We start from the raw sequence: 21221 nt of genomic DNA, 5'->3' as shown, positions 1-21221 counted from the left end.
TATATATATATAAGGTTCACATATATGTACAAATGATTATATAAAAATAGCTGTGGGACCAGATGATGCTTTAAGCAGCCATTTCCGACTACAGGAGTCTTGAAGTGAATGTAAATCCAAAGTTTATTTTTTTAAGTTCTAGATAGAAGGGTTTAAACCCCTATCAGTGTTTTTTTTTTCTTTGGGTCCTGCTGGGGAGAGTTCCCTACACTTCCTGTCCAGTACTGCCGTTCCCTCTCACACTTCCTGTCCAGTACTGTACTTGAGAGGAAACCTCTCCTAACAGAACTGCCATCTTACAAATTTGTCACAGCAACAGGTGTCCGCACTGGAAGATTTTCCCTCACCAGTTGCTCTAGTGGCAACTGAAAAACATTGAATTTCCCTTTACTTTGTCTCTGTAACAGTGACTTTGGCTGGAAATACACTTTAAAGTTGAACTAAACCCCGACAATGAACTTCTCGTTTGCTCCCTTTTGGTCAGTTAAATATGCCATTCAAAATGTTTTGTTATATCTATTTAATAAGTGCAAAATATACCTGTTGATCTGGTCAGAAATTTAGTGAAGTTCCTGTGCAAATCCCAATCAGTGTCATCAGTTCTGTCCAGTTCTCAATGTGGATTACAGAACACCTCATCTTATGTTATGAAGACAAGTAGGGAGGTATTCTGTAGTCCTGTGCAATCCTAACATACTACCTGTCCTGGTATAACAGAACTGCTCCCTCATAGAAACAGTATGCTAGTGATGTCACCCTTGGACAGGATAACCCAGTGTAAATAAAAGAAAAAAAAAAAGAGACATAAAAAAAGGAAAAGGAAAACGAATGCAGCCACCGCATCCAAGGACCGGTAAGCTGCACTATAGTACATTTTTGTTCCTGGGTTTTGAAATACTTCAAGGAGCACAAATCCCTAAAGATCGGAAACTCTCTGCTTCATTCTATGATGTATTAAATATTATGGAAAGTCTATATGGTGTACACAGGAAAAGGTGAAGCGGCCCGTACTTACTCCAGTCTGAAGGGACCATCCAGGGTCTTGTCAAATAGCCATCGGAAGAAAACGTCTAAGCTGTAGACAGACATTGGGAAAGAAATTTAGAATATTCTGTATACACATTGACCACAGAGGAAGAAGGACCAGAAGCATCACAGACAGAGGAAGTTAAACTAAAGCAAGGAATGGGCTGGGGGAAGGGGACAGGTAAAGGGGAGGTAGACTGACAAAGTGATGCAGGTAAAGATGGTGGAGGGAGAGGAAAGGGGGAAGAGAGGGCAAACCATGAGGCTTGGAAAAATGTATTAGCACCTTGCCCACCAAAAAGTCCAAAACCTTAGAGTGAAGGAAACAAGTACATTCAAATACAGACTACAAAACCGTTCATCTAGACTACAAAATCCCAAAGAGTGACAGTCAGCCGCCTGAAAGGTAAATTAAGAAAAACAGCATCTCAAACACAAACTGTGCCAGTGGTTAGACCGAGTGGAAAGTGAGCCCCCCTTCCTGCTACTCTGCCCTTAATACACCAGCAGTGACTGACACTCCCTTCCTCTGACTCTCTGCTCTAATATCACCGTCACAAAGTGGAGGGAACTCCACATTCTACTGGAAGAAGAAGATCCAAGAAAAAACACTGCACAATATGTGACAGCATGCCACAGTCTGAGAGCTACATGATACGTTATAAATGCATGATAATGTCCCAGGACTCCTACCTTATGTATGGAGACTAACAAATAGTCACAGAAGTGCATCAATGAGAATGTGCAGCAGGCAAGCAGTAAGAGGAAAGGGCAGGCAATGTGTACAAGGAAGACAGCAAGCAGGCAGACTGGGAGTCAGAAAAGATCAGGCATAAGGTAATGGTTTGGTGAATGAACAGTAATGCAGCCAGCCGGACAAAGTCAGAGCCCTGATAAAGAGGAAACGAGGGAGGCAGGACAAGGGAAAAAGCAAAATATAAGATAAAAGTAAAAGGTGGATAATCACACAGAGAGCAGAGGAGGTAGGCAGGAAGAATATGACAGGGAAAGCTAACAAGAGTACAAGCCAAAAGGAAAGCAAAGACAGAACATGGGAAAGGAAGGAGAGAGGCAAGACTAACTAACAAAAATACAAAAGGCAATTAGGAGGGAGGCAAAACAAGCAATCTAGCAAAGTACAAGACAAAAGGAAAGCAATGACACGGTACAACAGAACATGGGAGAGGAAGGAGAGAGGCAAGACAAACAAAAATACAAAAACAAAAGTAATAACAAAGACAACAGGCATAGTATGAAAGTACAAGGGACAGGAAGGAAGGAGGCAAGAGAACGAAAGGAAAGGCAAGACAGGCACAGTACAACAGAACACGGGACAGGAAGGAGGGAGGTAGGACAAGAAATCGGGCAAGGTACAAGACAAAAGCACAGGCACAGGAGGACAGAATATGGGACATTGAGAAACATAGGGATGTCAGGGAAACTTAGACAGTTGGACATACCACATAAGCAGGAAAACATGGCAGATATTCCTAACCTGGTGAGGCCAAGAGATGGCAAAATTAGGACCATGAATATCAGGAAGATGTACACTTTGTGCATCATAATCCGGTTTTCTGCAGATCTGTAACACATGTAGGTACATTGTGAGTAGCACAAGCAAACAGAATGTCACCAGAAACAGAGATTTGCAGTTATGGCTCTCGCACATTTTTTTAAGCTCCTGCAGATGTATCTCATGTCTGCAAAGTCTAGAAGTGGAGTGTATGTGCTTTCATGTGCCAACTTAACACAAGTGTTCCCAGATCATGCTGGCTCACCAGCAATATAATAGCTCAGTTGCCTCAAATTCAGCAGTACGCTATTAGTATGGAGACTGTATGTTCTGCCTGTGTTAGTGCTTCCATTTCCACCCGCTACCATTAAAAATAAAGCAAAACAAGCTGGTAAGTTAACTGGCCTTTGCCTAAAAATTATTCCTCCACAATAGTCTCAGTATCCACCCAACTGCCTGATTGATAACTGGCTCTACCTCTCTAGAGCCAGAGCCAGCTCCCTCCACTTTCTCTCCAATGAGCGCTGGAGGAAAAAGTGGAAGGGCGATTCCTGTGGGGAGCGGTGACCGACGGTCACCGCTCTTTGCAGGGAAGAGACTGTGAGCTGACTGATCCAAGTACACGATCGCTTAGCTCTTGGTATAGAACCAACGTGTGACAGATGCATTCTGTATTACTCTCCCAATACTTCTCCTTTCAATTTACAATGTGGGTAACATCCAGGCATCTCTGCCTAAATATAAAAAGGTCTTCATGAACATCTAAGGCACACTTATGCAAATTATGACTTTTGCTGGTTAAGTCAATCGCTGACCCGTCCCTTCCCATCCCCTAGACCTCCCTATCAGTAGGACCACCTATTATAATAATACGCCGACATTGAGGAGCCCAGATTTGGGGGATCTTATGGCCCTCATGAAAATGGTTAAATGGTATACGCGGCATCTCTGAAACGCACAAGCTTTCATTTGATCAATTTAAATGACACTTGAAAGATTTATTTCAATTACTTTTTATTTCATAGCAGCCAGCTGCAACTGAACAATTCATTTTTGGATGGGCTGAGCCTTGAAAAGACACAGAAGTGCAATATCTTACTTTGTCCAGTGGGCTTCGAAGAGGGTGGAATAGTACACGAACGTGGGCAGCAGTGCAGAGAACGACCACAGCAGCAAAGTTGGGAAGAACTGACTGATGATTGGATTCTGCAGAAACACAATATAATGGAGGTTATGCTAACTGATATTAAAAGGAGAACTGAGGTGAGTGCTTTTCACTCACCTCATAGTTCTAGCCGACCTGTGACAATGAGACTGTCACAGGTCGGCTCAGTAGATCAGGAAGTGAGCGAACACATACCGGCGTTCGCTCACTTCTCCATACTGGCACAGCTCTCTGCCGTGACAGGGGAGGGGCTGGATTCCCCGCCTCCCCGCTCCTCCAGCGCTGACTGGCGGAACGGACGGGGAAGGGGGCGGGTACAGCTGGCTCTCCCTCTAGATAGGCAGAGCCAGCTGTCACTCAAGCAGCTGGGCGGATCCAGACATAATTGTCGGGATCCGCTTCAGCGTCTCAGCTCGCTTAGCTTAGCCAAGCTCAGCAACTGAGCTTAGGGTGACGGGAGGACGATAGTTTGTGTCCTCCCGTTACACTAAGGAGAACTATGGGGGAAAGCCCTGACCCCATAGTTCTCCTTTAAATCATGCCATGCACAGCGGGCACCATCATCCCTTTGCACAGTGAAAGTACTTAGCTAATTTCATTGAAACTGAAAGCACAGCTGGACTTTGAGGCTTTGTTCATTATTTATGAAATCTGGCAGTTTATACGCCATATTTTAAACCCCAGGCTGAGCTGCAATTGTCCATCGCTTACATTTAGGTAGTAGATGGGTTTGGTGACGTTGAACTTGTCCATTGTAGTAATAATAATTGATGGCGTTGTCAGGAAGAACAGCACAATGAAGAGGATAAAATTGATGCCGATGAAACGGGCCCACCATCTCACTCCGTGCACCGACATATTCTCCCTAAAAAAAAGGAACAGCAAAGAAAAATAAACTTAACATCCAGTTTTATTAATGCCACAATGACTATTATACTACTGTCTGTCGTACAACTATTAGATGTAACTTAGCATTACGCAGATTTACCACTGAGGAAGTCATATTTCTGATTTAACACATATCTGCTAGTGGTTTTCACCTATACTGGTTAAACTACAGTTGTTTTTATACCATTGGTGGCTCTTTTACCACGTGGCCATCCCTGTGTTTATTTGAGGGGAAATGCAGCACTACAATAAAGCAGCAGTGTTGGGGAGTGTCAGATAGAAGTCTGGTTATGACATCGGGAGAATGGTTCAGCTCAAGGAGCCTTGATAGGGGAGATCATCCACTAGGCAAATCTCGTATGGGAGATTTTGTTTGCAAGAGTTATACTTTAAGGTATCCTCCCCATCCCCTGACTGCCACTCACCTGGTCTACTTCTTAGCCCTGCTCCCAGGTTCTCTTCATCCTGCATATGCATGTCAACTAGCCCCCAGCATTTCTGCTGAGTACGGCTCCCCTATAGGAATTAATAGGGCCAAGGTTCACATCCATGGGATAAAGAGGATGCTACCAGGACGCTTTCTGAAAAGTGTCTGTGCACCTTCAAGCAGGGCTGCACAGTGGGAAGCGCTGGAATAGGGCCAGAGGTAAGGTATAGTTGTCCTTCAAACCCCCATTCAGACTTTTCAGGTGATTTTGAAGTTTGTTTTTGTACATATTTTGGGGGGTTTTTAAGGATTGAGCAGTTTGAACCAATAGAAAGCTAGTTACTAGGAGGAGATTGTGGTTGTGGTTGATACCACACAAAAATCAAACGTTTTAGAGGCGCACCCATTAGAGTCTATGGGGCCAAAAATGCATGATCCTGCCCGATAAAAAACATAGCTTCTCTTTTTTTGCACTTTTTTTGTTACAAGCAACACAACACTCAGGTGTGAACGAGCCCACTGAAAATAATGCGATTCTACACGTTTAGCATTGCTATGCTTAGGGAAATGTGCGAGAGAACTCATAGGTGTGAGACCAACTTAAAGAAAAATTTGGGCCTTAGATATTCTTTAATTGTTGATTATTTTATTTCTGCTTCTAAAGCAATCAAATCGCGTCACAGCACCCCACTGACCTCACAGGTCTACAGCCAGCTTTAGTGTACATAAAAAGTATTTCCTTTTCAGGTAACAATAATGAGATTCTCCCAAAGTCATACTGCTAAACAGACGACCCGAAAGCCAACTTGTGATCTCAAAGATTCCTTGGACTATGATTGTTTGTGGATCTCACATAGTACAGCAGGCGTATCTGTGTAATTTATAAAGAGACAACATACCAGGAGATATTCTCTGGGTAGGTGGCGTAGGAGACAGACCATTGCAAGGCAGAAAGCTGTTTGCTGAGGCTGGATGGTTGGGGTTGGGTGGAACACTTTTGTCCGTGACACTTAACAGCGTTGAAATCCTTCAGGATACTGCGGATACAAAACAAGGTCTCAAGAATCACCGCATCAGATTAACAAAGAAAATGCATCTTAAAAGGAGGAAATTAAAACTGTTGGTGATAAACAAAGCAACCAGTCATTTTTTGTAAAGTGAGAAATATAAGCCGAGTCTAATTGACACGTCAGTAAACCTAAAAAGGACCCCATTATAGTCACATATATCTCTATAGCATTGTGGGCCTTTTATTTAAAAGAAAATAGATTTTTGTTAAAAAATACCCGTTGACAGTGTCAGTGACCTACACACACCTACTAAAGGGTCATCTACCCTTTGCAGTGTTACCACCGCTTGTACACATGCTGCAAATAAGCCACATCTATGGCTTACTCCGCCATGTTCTACTTGTATGTGAATGGCATGGGTGGTGGGCAGGAAAAGTTTGCCCTGCTGTGAATAGTAATGACAGGAGGAGCCACTGTCAATCAAATACTCTTACTCGCCCAATCAGGCGGTGCTGCAGGCAGCTGAGAGCCTGACAGGGTGGATAAGGGTATTTGATCGACAGTGGCCTCACCTGTCATTGCCACTCATGGCAGGGCAGACAGGTCCCGCCCACTGCCCAGGCCATTTGGCTCCGAAAAAAGCAATACAATCATGTGACCTAGAAATAAAAGGGTAGAATAAAAGGGATTTGGAATGTTTTTTATTATAATATGCTTTATAATGTTGGACATTGGACATGACCGATGTTGATGGACATGTGTCTTTTTTTTAACCTAACTATGTAATATGATTTGGGAGTCCATTAGCAACCGAAATTTGTAAAAACAACATTTTAGGTTTATCAACCCGCAGATGCAGCAGTGCCGTCCGTCCGTTTTTCTACTACGGGCGGACGGCAAGAGGTTAATTGTAGCACCTCCTTTAATTCCCTCCATATTTTGCCCACAATACATAAAATACTTACAAAGTTGCCATAGACTTGTCAGAGAACGAGACAAAGGCCATACCGAGTGGAGCATTTAGAACTACCTCCATATTAGCTGTATACTCTTCCAGCAGCTTATCTCTCATCCTCGTGTAATATCCAATTGCATCCTCCTGTGTGGGAAAGGCATAGTGGATCAGACATCAAGCGTTCCAAAGTAAAGATTAGGAAATGTACTTGCATGAAGAGGCAAAGATGAAGGGATCCAGACTGTAGCAATGCAATGTGCATTTTTTTAACGTTTAGGTTTTTAAATTTTTTTTTTTTTCTACTAATACACAATCTAACAAATAACCATAATATGGGGTTCCCCTATGACACAGGTACACTATACTAGCAAAGATATGTAGGTACTCCTCTAAATTACTGAGCTCTAGTGCACAAAGCCAGTTCCATAAAGACATGGTTTGATGAGGTCGGCGTATGGGAAATCAAGTGGCCATGGTTTTGTATTGGTATGTCTAGCAAGCTCATTTAGGTGTGGTCAGGCGTCCACAGATTATTGGCAATATGGCAAATCGGTATGGGTTTTCAAATGAGAGAAATAGAGCACAGACCGTTTGCTTTCAGGCTGTCTCTCTGTAATTGAAAATCCACATAGATCTGTCTGTACAGAGCAGGAAGAGAGGGTAAGGAAGGAGGAGTCTAACTGGTCTGAAACTTTCCCATTTTGGATACAAATTTTCTTTATAGCTCTCTGTTTTTTTTTGTTTTGTTTAACAGAACAACTAACAACAGACAGATAAACATATAAAAAGGAGCCTAAAGCTTTGCCTATTGGCTGGAAATGTAAATATGAAAATATTATATGAAATATTAATACAAACCATTTCATATTTTCCTGGCTGAAAGCTGAGAAAAGCAGATCAAATATGAATTTTGTAAATCCAAAATATAGAAAAAAAAATACATACAAAAACATCCCCTTTTAAAAGCACTTGTAATGCTGGTAAAAATAATTTATTGCAAAAATTAGTGGGTAGAGAGGTAAGGTTTGTTCTTTTTTTTGCTAGTAATGAACAAGAACAAGTCAGTAGGAGACTCAGCTTGCAAGATTCTATTCATATCTGAAAATGGATGATAGAAAGAGCTTGACGTTGGTAGAACAGTGTAAGTAACCTGAGGAAGGAGAGTCCATCTCCTCCTGACCACAGACCATGTGGGCTCTCGTTTCCCAGGTTGCTTACACTGTTCCACCAACGTCAGGATCTTTCTATCGTGCAGTGTATCCTATGGAGGAGTGCAGTGTTTGAATAAATGTGGTGTTATCTGCAGCTCTGTCAGTATTGATTCAAATAGGAGGGAATGGTCCGCTGGTATCCATATGCTTGCCCACCAGACGTTTGGCAGATATGTCCATGTTGTTGACTCCAAGAGGTTCTCAGTATTATACCAATGCCTCAGATACTCCTGTGAAACGTGTCGAGTTTATACAACTAATGCTACTACAATGAAATGTATAATGAGATCTAGTCTGTGATGGTTTAGGCCTTGTTCACACCAAATGCAGAGCAGATCCGCTCAGGTTACTGCACACGCAGTGCAGTGGGTTGTGCCACGTTTTTGATGCGTTCTGGGCTGTTTTTGGTTAAAAAAAAAATGTAGTTTAACATGGGCTTTCAGTGCGTTCCAGGCATTTGCATGCATTTTTTATGCGTTTGCAGATCCAGAGCAGGTAAAATAGGGCCTGCTGCAGTTTTTTCACCTGCTCTGGATCTGCACGCTGCGATGTGAACTGGAGCAAAAAATACCATTGGAATACATTGGATGCAGTTTTGATCCGGTCTGCAACTGATCTGCGCTTGGTGTGAACAAGGCCTTAGTCTGTGGAAGTGGTGTGTGTGTGTGTATTGACAGCCGGCCGAGCGCTGTGAGCGGCCGGCGTCTCTCCTCCCACACCGCTCAGCCTCCTATCACAGTCCGGCAGAGCGGTGTGGGGGCGGAGACAGCCCACGCTGTCACAGGAGGCTGAGATCTCCTCCCTACACTGCTCGATCAGCCTCCTGTGACAGTTATGTACCCGCTCACACCCAGGCGTAACACAGCAGCATAACTGCCCACACGGCTTGGGGTTTATTAAGGCGTACTCTCCAGTATTGTTGAGAAGATCGTTGTAATAAGTCAGACTCTTTTCAGCTTTCCTCCTGTGGATGAAATAAAAAAAATTAAAGCCTAACTAAACCTTCAGTTTAAATTAGCTTTAAAAAAAAAAAAAAAACACATTCCATGTGCATCTGAAAAGAAAGGTATACTGAGTCTCAAAGTTGGCTTCCTTTAGAAATCGGCCACAGCTTGAGTAGAAAAGCCTGTCTCGTGCCAGCATGCTGCAAAGAAGGACCCTTACTCTAAGTGGAAGCAGTGGTTTCTCTGAAGAGGTCTGTCTGTAATCTGCACTAGTATCACCAGTACATAAGCCTGTGAGCTGCACCAGTAGATCGGTCTTCGAGTTGGACCTGTACCACTAGTAAACCAATCTCAGAGCTGTGGCAGTACCAAAAGGTACTAAAGAAGAGTGTGAATCAAACTGCATTGTGTGTGATGGCTAACTAGGGTCAAAACTAGGATTAGCATAATGACACCTTTATGGGCCTATTCACATTTGTTCATTTTGCTGCAGAAAATTCATATCAATTTGAAATCCCATTCTTTCCTATGTGGCTGGTTCATGTCTATTGACTGCAACTTGAAGCTGACCTTTACACTCAAAAATCTAATTCTACCAATGCATCCCTCTCTGTATGATGATTAATAACATAGACATATCAGGTGTACAATGCTGTGATTGTGAAATACTTACACTTGCAGAGCGTTCACTTCCTGCTTTGAAAGGGCAAAATTGATTCAGTTTGCCAAAGCAATGCACACTGGGATTGCCTTGTCATTGAATTGATGATGTAAGTGCCAAAAGCATTGCATCCTGGGAAGATTACATCAGCAGAGCATTGCTGGGAAATCTCATCTCATGAGATCTCAGGGAAAGGCATTTTCCTCCCTTGAGATGATGTGCATGGTCACATGTCTAGTCACATGTGCCAGAAATCCAGGAAGTAAAAGGAGAGATAGTAATCTGCCCTTAGTTAACATGGCCACTGTGAGAAGACTGGGGAAGAAAAGAGAAAATAAGGTATACAAAGCCGGAAATTATCTAGAAGTATGTGTTTGTAGATTGTCATTACTAAACATTTCTAAAAGGTGTGTTTGTTGTTATTTTAAAGATATGGGTAAAGGTCCGCTTTCATGTGAAAAGGAAAGGGAAACTGCATAGGCGTGTTCTACCACGTGGGCTACAACACACACACACGCAGGACAATGGGAATTAAGTCATATAATGGGCACAGTGTGAGGGCGGAGCTTGGAATTCGGACGCAGAGGTTTTAGACTCAAGAGAGAGAAGAAGGTGGACAAGGAACAGAAGGTATCACAGCGATAATTTCTATTACAGATGTTACCATACATTACCTCTCAATGTTGATCCAGATTAGTTTAGAGACATCGTAGCACAAGTGGACTTCCATCACTCGGCAGGTGGGATAAGCCTCACTGCAACACAGAGAAAGATTTACTACCCATTTACTAGCTGTATTATAAAGAGGGCCAATTGTATACGGATTTCATAGGAACATATTCTGTCATATTGTCTGTACTATGTAAATGAGCCCTCAGTGTTTGCTGCTGCAGAGAAAGATCAGGTCTCCTGTCCTGCCAGACAGGGCTGTGCTGGGTGGCACAGCTGTGTAAATCTCGGGGCTGGATGATCAAAAATACAAATCCTTTGGAGTGTAAAAAAGTTCCTTTATTTGTATTTAATCTGCTCTGTTTAACCCTTTTTAGTGGTATTTGAAAGGCATGACCCTAGTCTCTGAATATGGCATGTTTCCTTATTAGGGTTATTTCCCGCTGTTTGCATTTATAATCAGTTTTCATGCAATGTGAAGAGATTGCAAGAGGTACAAAACTTTGGCTGCCCTGGAGGCCATACCGGCTCTCAAGATCTTCCCGTGACAATGCTCAGGCCTTGTATTAGGTCACCCAAGCACCGGCAAATGGGAGAAGTGAATGGGCCACATGCCGTTCCCCTCCTACCCCCCAACATCTCCTCATTAGGCTCCCAAAGCTATGCTGAAAGGTGAACAAGGAACAATGCAACAACCAAGTTTAATCAACATTTCTCAGGGTGTTTAAAGTGTATTTCCACTTTTGCATCCAAATTGGGATAACACCAACTTTTTATGGTACATGATTCTTATTCTCATAGCATAACTTAAATCTTTTTTCATTGCTGCTTGCACAATACGCACTCTCTTCTGAAAGAAATGTAGTTCTTTAACAATAGGGAAGCACCAATATGAATACTAGTATCAGCATCGTTGCCGATACCAAGTATTTTGGCGAGTACTCATACTCACCCAAATGCTCCAATACTTACCTCCGATACCAGAACTTGTGATCAGAGGGAGATTTCACTCTGACTGCAAGTGCCGAGGGAGCATGGAGCCGGCTTCCTTTTCCAATCAGGAAGCCCGGAGGCGGGTCATAACCCACCACCTGGCTTCCTGATTGGCTAGGAAGCCAGCTTCACTTGTTGCTAGGCAGCCTGGCTTCCCAACCAATCCGGAAGCCAGGCGGCACTTCATGACTCACTTCCCGTCTTCCTGATTGGTCAGGAAGCCACTCTACCTAGCAATAAGTGACAACGGTTTCTTAGCCAATCAGGAAGCCGGGAGGAGGGTCATGACGTGCCACCTGGCTTCCTGATTGGCTAGAAAGCCGGCTTCCCTTGTTGCTAGGCAGCCTGGCTTCCTGTCCCATCAGGAAGCCGAACAGCACTTCATGACCCGCCGCCCGGCTTCCTGATTGGTCAGGAAGCCAGGCAGACTCGGCAAGTGAAGACGGTGTTCTTTCGCTAGAACAGCAGCTTCACAGGCAATCAGGAAGCTGGGCCATGATCTGCCGCCCGACTTCCTGATAATCTGGGCACACGGTACCGGTACTCGATACTGAAAAAACGGTATCGGTGCATCCCTAGTTAACATAATGAACCCTGTCTGTACTGTGCTGGCAAATCGCATCAGTTGTAAGCTAGATGTGAACACTGTCTGTCCCAACAAAGGGTTAAAGATGTAGAAGCATTGTATATTAAATGAGAGGAAGTTCAGTCTGTCCCGGGTCTTTCTATGAGGACAGACAGAGTTTCCTGTCACTTGGAAATTGAGAGAGGAGCTTGCAAAGGCTCCTGCTACACAGACACATCACTTTAAAGACACACAGACACCATTCATCACATACGTAAAGTGTCTCTTGATGGAGTCTCTTCTGGAGTGGCGAGGTAGTCCTCTGATAAAAAGAGTCTGTTTCACCTGTTCAGAAAAAAATTAAAAATTTAGAGAACTGCAACTTTTATTACAAGTCAAATGATTCTTTCTTTTCACATTCAACCCTCTGGGCACTCCCCATCATTGTGAAGGACAATGAGGTCTGTGGACAAGTAAAGGCAGAATATCTCACTCAAGTGCTTGCTTCAGGAGAACAGGTGAAATGTCTGTATCACGAAGCCTATTGCAGTATCATCTAAACCAGGAACAGGCAATCTCTGGCCCTCCGGCTGTGGTGGAACTACAAATCCCAACATGCATCTGCCTCTGGGAGTCATTCCTGTGGCTGTCATTCTTGCAATGCCCCATGGGATTTGTAGTTGTACTACAGCTGGAGGGCCGGAGTTTGCCTACTCCTGATCTGAGCAATGAATCCGGGTGAGTGGATAAGAAGTGCTGGAACCCTGAGGGTTATTTGTATGTTTGTTTTATATGATTGTTCTCATCCAATAGAACAGCAATGGTGTAAATATAGAGGATCTCAATATTGGGCTGGCACACCAAAGGGCTTCTACTATCACCTTGGGGTGTGATGGAGATGAATGAATATAGAATTTAAGTGCAAAGTCCAAATACAAGCTTATTCCCATGATAGATTGTTTGCAAAGCCAACGCATTTTGGGGGCTGTAACTCCTCCCTCTCTGAGGGCTTGTTCACACGACGTCCGGATTCAGTCCGGACCAGATCTGTGCGCTCCTGCACCCAAAATGCATCCCAATGTGTTTTATGGGCTACAGTTCTCACGTGCGCAGTCCGTTCTGGTCCGCACATAGAAAATGCTGCATGTCACATTTTGTCCGGTCACGCACGAACGCGTCAAAAACGCGCCGCACTGCAGCTAACATACTGACAGCCCCACTTTCTTTTTTTTTTTACTGGAGCGCGTCAAAAACGCATAGCCCTGCAGATCTGCTCCAAATCCGGACCAGATCTGGTCCGGACATCATGTGAACAAGCCCTGAAGGCTTACTTCCCACCTTGGCGGAAATGGAGGTTTAGACCTTCCATGTCAATGGAACAAGTGACCCTTTTGCACGATTGCCCTTCACTTCCTATCCCAGCAACAACCATAGAATTCTGTCCAGCAAAGGTGAATCATGCCGAAGTTTTCAAGAGCAACATTTTATTCCAGCACTGATCCTGCACATACCGTATCTTCATCCTTGTACTTGATGGCAGATGTATGATGTCTCATGAGGAAGACAATGAGGATGAGAAAGACCACTCCAATGACCGTATGAAGCCACAGCAGGCCGTCTCTGCAGACACAGGGACACGACGACTGAGCAGCAATTCATGACAAACAAAAAGGTAAGCTATGGAAACACATTGACATGAAATAAGATGCTTATTGTATGGCAGGGGCAGGCATATTCAAAGACATGTTGCACGTGCTTTAAATAATAATTTATTGAGGGGCTATTGGCTCCTTCACTGGCCCCGTGTCAGTGCACTGGGCTAATTATGACACTCGTAGAACTGTCACATGGGGGGAGAGAGAATCACCACTTCCGCCCAATAAGCAGGCAAACTTCAGCCCTCCGGCTGTGGTGGAACTACAGATCCCAGCATGTGTATGCCTTTGGGAGTCATGGCTGTTCACAGTCTTGCAATGCCTTATGGGATTTGTAGCCAAACAACAGCTGGAGGGCTGGAATATGGCGACCCCTGTTGGAAGGCAACATTCCTATAAAGTGGATCTCCAAGCAAACAATTACCCAGCTACAATACATACGTGTTTACTGTTCGATCTGCCAACCAAAGGATTTGTAATTCTGTTCAGTTGGTCTTGTGATCTGAAGCCCCGTTCCACACGTATAACTCCACTGCCTCCTAATTCACCTTTACCACTTCCATGATAACTTGCCTGCTTATTGGGTGGAAGTGGTGATTCTCTCTCCCCCATGTGACAGTTCTACGAGTGTCATAATTAGCCCAGTGCACTGACACGGGGCCAGTGAAGGAGCCAATAGCCCCTCAATAAATTATTATTTAAAGCACGTGCAACATGTCTTTGAATATGCTAGCAGGTTTGACTTCTTCAGGGAAGAACAATCCCCTCCCTCCTTGCTGGTCAAGGCCCTCTCCTCTTCTGAGGCCTCATGCACACACATTGCAAGAGCAGAATTGTATATTGCGTATATATGCGCTTACATGCATGCACTATATGCAATCCCAGAATGCATCATTCGTAATAGAACTTTTTACGAACTGTACGCGTGTAAAATACGCAGAAATACGCTGCCCGGACGCATCTCGTGTCCATTCTGTTTTTGCGCATCTTTACGCTACGCAAATATACGGCTCCATTACGCAGCTATGTGTATGGAGCCATTTATTTGCATATAATACAATACGCGTGTACGCGCATATACACAGTGTATTGTATGGCAGTGTGAATGAGGTCTAAGAGTGTCTAATTACTGTCTATGCTGGTCCAGCTCCTCTGCCCTTACTTCACCTCTCTACATAAGCTTTTATGTAGCTGCCAGGAAAGGAGTAAATGGGAATATTATAGAGCAGAGATGGGCAGCTTCAGCCCTCTAGCTGTTGTGGAACTACAAGTCACATGAGGTATTGCAAGACTCTGACAGCCACGGACATGACTCCCAGAGGGATTATAGGATTTGTAGTTAAAGCCCAGGGCCGGTGTTCTATCAACGATTGTGACAGGGTTGAAATGTGTGACCGGTCACGTGGTCACACATTCCAACGTAGTCACGCCCATTTTTTCCGGTGTTAATATATGTGACCGGCAAAAGGTGTAGAATTCAAAGCTTTTTCAACTGTTCCAGGGCAGTTCGGCATCGCAGATGGTATGTGCAGGAGAACCGATCTGCCCTGGAACAACTGATTGGTCCTGAAATGTCACTTTGAGAGTGCGATCTGACATTTCACAAAGTCCGATAGAAGTGACATTTCAGGACTGATCAGCTGTTCCAGGGCAGATCTGTTCTCCTGCACATACCATCTGCGATGTTAAAGCGGTTTTTGTTTAAAAAAAAAAAAACTTTTTGCATATATCTACTGCTTGTTAGCAGTAGATATATGCAAAGAAAAAAACAGAGGCTTTAGAAACCCTTTAAATGCTCATGTAATCTTATGAGAAGATCATTGTTGAAATGAACCGTCTGGGGACAGGGTCTCTTTAATTTTAGCCTGCATGGATAAAGGAAAGGGTCACTTTATGATTAAGCAGAAGGGAAAGAAAGAAAGAAAGAAAGAAAGAAAGAAAGAAAGAAAGAAAGAAAGAAAGAAAGAATGAATCCGTTGTCACAGCACATTCGGGTGTGATGACATAAGAGGAGAGCCAGGACAGAGAACACGATCCCAGAAAAAAAAATGACAGGACTATCCAAAAGGAAGAAGGGAAATGGGAGTAAGATAAGCCAACACTCACTCAAGCTGAAGATTAGCAATGGTTGTCCTTCCAAAGCTTAGAGGATCGGCATCTATTGAGAGAGAAGAAGATGGACACTTTAGTTTAGAATCCAGCCCCTCCCCCTGTCACGGCAGAGAGCTGTGACTGGATCGAGAGGTGAGCGAACCCGGTATGTGTTCGCTCACCTCCCAATCTACTGAGCTGATCTGTGACAGTCTCATTGTCACAGGTCGGCTAGAACTATGAGGTGAGTGAAAAGCACTCACCTCATAGTTCTCCTTTAATGACACCACAAAAGTGGCAAGCAAAACACACGTCTCTGCCTACCCCTTAATGAACGACAAACAAAAATGCATGACTCTCCACAGCTCGAACTGCTACATGAGCTTTTTTGCCGCATGTAGGGCAGCCCATTGAAATTAAATGAAATTAATGGACTGACACGTGGCCAACACTGCAAAACGTGCATAAACGCTATGCACGTTAATGCGCATCACACATATGATCGGGGTCTCTGGTGTGTATTGTGAGGGCCTACCTAAACTATGTATTTACTACAACAGGGACACAGGCAGAAATAAAAACAATAAAGGTTTTATTCCTTTCCTTTTTAGCCTTCCCCCTAAGCAGTTTTATTGCTGTTTATGTTGCTGTTGGAGAGTTCCCCTCACTTCCTGTCTGGTAAAATGATGTCAGCAAGACAGGAATCTCTATCTCAGCAGGGGAAACCTCTCTGAAAGAGCCCCAAATAGCAGTATGACAGGGGTTCAGATCCTCCTTCCCTGCCTTATGGCAGCCCTACCCACAGTACTTACCAAGCAGACTACCAGACAGATTGACCGGCAATATGGCGACCATACACAGGAGATTGCCGACAACTAGGAAGAATATGATGTGGCGCTGGAATGACAAGTAGTGGCAGGCGTCCTCACCGCACCGCTCGTAGATGTCTTCATCACTATGGTGGGAGGAAGGAAATTAGTTCCAAATACACAGTGACAAATGTGTTTTTCCATGAGGATTTATTTTATTTCATCATTGTATTTACTGTTACCTTAACCCCTTAATGACTGAGGCCTTTTTTTCATTTTTTGCACCCACATTTATATATATTATATATATAATATTCCACATTTTAGGCCTGAAAAATTACTTAAAATATTTTCTGAATGCCAAGACCCTATACAATATAATGGTGGTAGTTGCAAATTTTTATGTTGCGCATCGTACACTGTACGTCGTCAGTCACGAAGGGGTTAAAGCCCCTCTACTGGCTTACCAATAACACACACAGCTGCGCAACGGTCTCACCGGGGCTGAGAAACGGTCTCACCGGGGCTGAGAAACGGTCTCACCGGGGCTGAGAAACGGTCTCACCGGGGCTGAGAAACGGTCTCACCGGGGCTGAGAAACGGTCTCACCGGGGCTGCATGTGGGCTCTGTGGGCAGGTGTCGGCCTGAACAGGTGGGTGCCGGCCTGAACTGGCGAATGCCAGGCTTGTGTCGGCTCCGGAATGCACATTCAGTGTGGGGCTGTCCCAAGCTATGCCTGCGCTGGGAACGAGGAGGAGGGGATTGGGGCCGGACAGACACTGTCAAAGACAGCTGCCTGAGGACCCCACAAGCGCGAGACCTCAGGCAGCCCATCCGGTTGAAAAATGTGAAGGGCCGGTATCGGCCTTTAGTATCGGAGTATTTTCAAATGCCCTGTACCCAAAAGTGGCTCCAAAAGTGATACTAGTATCGGGACATCCCTAGCAAAAATAACCAATGAAGCACAATGCTGACAGACTATGCCCCGGAATGTTGCATCAAAAACTGAAGTAGGGCTGCAACAACTAATCGACATAATCGATTATTGAAAAAGTTGTCAACTTTTTCAATAATCGATTAATCGGCTTCCGATCAGTTGGCCCTGTTCACGGCTCCACACATGCTGCGCGCCGCACCTTTTCCCCACCTCACGCTCTCCGCTGCCAGACCCGCCCGCATCCACGCCGCACCTCCTCCCCGCCCGCCCACATCCACGATTGGCACAGGGACGCGGGGAGATGTAGTAAGGAGGAGCAGGTGTGGGGGGATGACAGCCGCTGATAGACAGGTCCGATCTCAGAAGCAAGTTGCTGGAAGACTGCTCAGGTAAGCCTGCACTTCCCACACATGGTGCTCTATAATGTATTGCTGGGATTTGTATTCCTCTATAGCTTATGGTACATTGTGCTGTATATTATACATAGGAATACACATCCAGCAATACATTATACACTGTATGTATAATGTATTGCTGGGATTTGTTGTATTCCTATATAGCTGGTGATATTCTGCACTGCACTGTATAGAGGACTACAAATCCCAGCAATAGTACATTATACAGCGCAATGCAGAATACCACCAGCTATAATGTACTATTGCTGGGATTTGTTGTAGTCCTCTATAGCTGGTGATATTCTGCATTGCGCTGTATAATGTACTATTGCTGGGATTTGTAGTCCTCTATAGCCGGTGCCATTCTGCATTCATTGCTGTATAATTTTACACTTTCCTTTTCACTATATTGCACACCACACTATTTTTTTCCACCGCTCCAAGCTTGCTCCTGTGATGGACTACAATCTCAATACAAACTAGTAGTCCCATCACTGGAGCCATTTTTAATTTTTTTTTTTTTGTTTATCCGATTAACCGATTAATCGAACTTAATAATCGGCTAACTAATCGATTTTGAAAATAATCGTTAGCTGCAGCTCTAAACTGAAGTGTTGAGAAACCTTATATATATATATAGCAAAATGTAACTAAACATATGCTCAAGGCAGACTGCATCTTCCTTTGCAGAGACAGCTGTTCCCAAACACACCTGCTATTGTGATGGAAGTCTGAGGCATGAGTCAGTTCCAAGTAGCATCTCGAAGACATCAATCACATTCAAACCCGCCTTGCAAGGTGAGATCAAATTGGGGACACAGGACAGACTGGACGTTACACACCACAAGCTTCAGAAACAAATACCTCCCACCCCACATTTGGGGGGCTCTCTGGATTCTTGCTGCATTAAGTTCTATAGAACTCTGATTAAAGTCCAATTCTCTTCCTGTGAGTCCAGGGTGTCAAAGCTCGGCTCGCCGCCCTGCACCCACAGGAGAATGCTAGAGAACGTGGCGCTGCATTATTGGAAAACATTTTTAGGTTAACAGTGTTTTTTTTAATATGAGTGTTGGGGGTACTTGACTAGGGAGGCATCAAATGGGGGGGGACCCTGGGTTAAGGTTAATCAAGTGAGGTTTTTGTACTTCAGAACAGCTGCAGTGTCTACTGCATAGTATTGGCATCTTCTTACCGCATGTGGAACGGGGCCGATATCCAGGAACAGAAGCCCTAAAAACAACACCAAATATATCATCAGTGAAGGAAGTGACGGTGATAAAAACATAAAGACACGATTATCACAGAGTGAAGGGTCAGGGTGTCCACAGATGGACAGACGCATCGCAGGGAACAACTGGCAACATCTGTGCACCCGCCAACCCCATGTGTTGTGCTAGCTGTCTGGCCATTACCTTAATATACTTTCTGAGTTAAAGACCCAGAACTAAAGCTGGAGATACCCTTTAAAATGTTTTCCCTGTGGAGCTAAGCGAGAAATATCACTTGGTTCCTCCATCTAAAGAGCGTGGATGGAAGAAACCCGACTATAGTACTCTGACACAGAACGCGGCTGTCAGAATACCCGACCAGTGACTCAATCTCATTGGCTGCAGTCATTGTTTGGCCAACAGTTTTCCCACCCAACTCCTTTAAATCAATGAAAACATTGACCTTTGTCAAACAGGTTGATACCAGCACGGCCAACCATGGATCACATTTTGTGCGATTCAGCGGGAAACAACCAAAATTTGCTCTGTGTATAGCCGGCTTTAGTTAGCAGATGAGAAAGCCAGAGAACAAACTGGTATAGATCGACCATAGTGGTATATGGTACAGTGACACTACATGTTTGATAAGTCGTCTGATATTCATACCTGTATATTTAGACAAAGGGATTGACATAGTTGGCCAGAGGGGGATCGCTCTGACGCAGCTGGCCAGAGGGGGATCGCTCTGACGCAGCTGGCCAGAGGGGGATCGCTCTGACGCAGCTGACCAGAGGGGGAGCTCTTTGACACAGTTGGCCAGAGGGGGATCACTTTGATGCAGCTGACCAGAGGGGGAGCACTTTGACGCAGTCGGCCAGAGGGGGATCACTTTGACACAGTTGGCCAGTTTGAACATGTATTGCAATATTTGTGAACAAGAATTCCTGATTTTATGCAAGTTTACTAGAAACATGTAAGGGGGCGTACAGCAGTGTGCAGAGGCGAATTCAGTAACCTCGGACAGCATCCCTTGGGGTTGAAATTAATTTTAAGAGGAATATATTGAGTTACCTACCTTGTCCCTTTCCAGCTCCTCATTAACTGAAGGTGATTTTGCTTCATAGGAGCTGTTTGGAGAGCAAAAAATAAAATATGTGTTTAGGTTAGTGACAATTCTGTGATCATCACCCAATATTTTAGGTTGAACTCCAGCCTTCCTCCAGTCTTGCACAGTTGTACCGGCTCCTCTTCTGTACTTAAATGATTCTGATTTCACTGCACACTGAGCTTCTCATGATGTGCATTAGACGCTGCAACAAGTCAGATAGAGCCCGCCTCATTTCCTGGCTGGAGGATGTCCAGCCTCATCTAGCACTTTCCTCCCCAGTCATTCTGTCTCTGACCCGCTCCTTTCATTCTTTGCATTTCAGTTCTTTCAATCATGGAGGCTCAGCATTACATATGGGCATTATCTAGGGTAGTTAGCTGTTGTCAGGAATGCATGTGCAGCTCCTCCCACCAGCCATTATTTTACTGAACTGCATAGAGAAGCAGAGAGACCCAATGAGGACATCACTGAGCATAAAATAATGTATTGAAAACAGAAAGACGACCGCCGGCATCCAGGAGGCTCCCGTCCGGCCGTCTTTCAACGATCGGCGGACGGGAGGTGGTTAAGGAAGCCAGCCGGCGTGTAAAGACTTGCCACCCGGCTTACCGATTGACAGGGAAGCCGTCTCCATGCTTCGTCACCAGGTGATCGTTGCATCCCTAGCAAAAGCTCATGGATTTTTCTTACAGTCCCTATTGACACTAGAGGTGATTTGAAGCGTGGCTTGGTTACATTTTAAATGCCATTCATTTTTAAAGTGGCTTATACACCTTATGGCTCCTTTCCCTTGCAGGGTCCTATTTAGCCACCCTTGTGTGCGCTAGTAAGCTGTGCGTGTCTCCACAAACACACAGGCACAGCAAGGCAAGCCAATCCCCTGCTCCAAGCTCCTCCAAGCTAGTAAATGGACAGCTGCTGGAGTCTGCTCTGCCCCTTGTGATCTTGTATTGGACAGAAAGTTCAGGGAGGCTGAACACCAATAGAACC

General features: G+C 44.4%; 1 protein-coding gene across 1 annotated transcript in view; it reads right to left on the bottom strand.

Annotated features, from left to right (window-relative positions):
* Window positions 1-21221, bottom strand: part of TMEM63A (transmembrane protein 63A) — a 48507-nt gene that overhangs the window by 13427 nt on the left and 13859 nt on the right. The window contains exons 4-17 of the mRNA XM_018573241.1: window positions 20199-20250; window positions 19108-19145; window positions 16586-16728; window positions 15789-15840; window positions 13539-13647; window positions 12302-12372; window positions 10475-10555; window positions 9036-9159; window positions 6995-7128; window positions 5919-6056; window positions 4416-4569; window positions 3639-3745; window positions 2522-2608; window positions 1016-1075 (exon numbers count right to left, since the gene is read on the bottom strand). Of these exons, the coding sequence (XP_018428743.1) occupies window positions 1016-1075; window positions 2522-2608; window positions 3639-3745; window positions 4416-4569; window positions 5919-6056; window positions 6995-7128; window positions 9036-9159; window positions 10475-10555; window positions 12302-12372; window positions 13539-13647; window positions 15789-15840; window positions 16586-16728; window positions 19108-19145; window positions 20199-20250 (1350 nt within the window). The remainder of the gene's footprint in view (window positions 1-1015; window positions 1076-2521; window positions 2609-3638; window positions 3746-4415; window positions 4570-5918; window positions 6057-6994; window positions 7129-9035; window positions 9160-10474; window positions 10556-12301; window positions 12373-13538; window positions 13648-15788; window positions 15841-16585; window positions 16729-19107; window positions 19146-20198; window positions 20251-21221) is intronic.

The sequence above is a fragment of the Nanorana parkeri genome, unplaced genomic scaffold (assembly GCF_000935625.1).
Source record: "Nanorana parkeri isolate BGI_ZX_2015 unplaced genomic scaffold, ASM93562v1 scaffold2297, whole genome shotgun sequence".
Classification (NCBI taxonomy): domain Eukaryota; kingdom Metazoa; phylum Chordata; class Amphibia; order Anura; family Dicroglossidae; genus Nanorana; species Nanorana parkeri.
The sequence above is the reverse complement of the archived record's forward strand: the minus strand, read 5'-3'. Positions and strand labels throughout refer to the sequence as shown.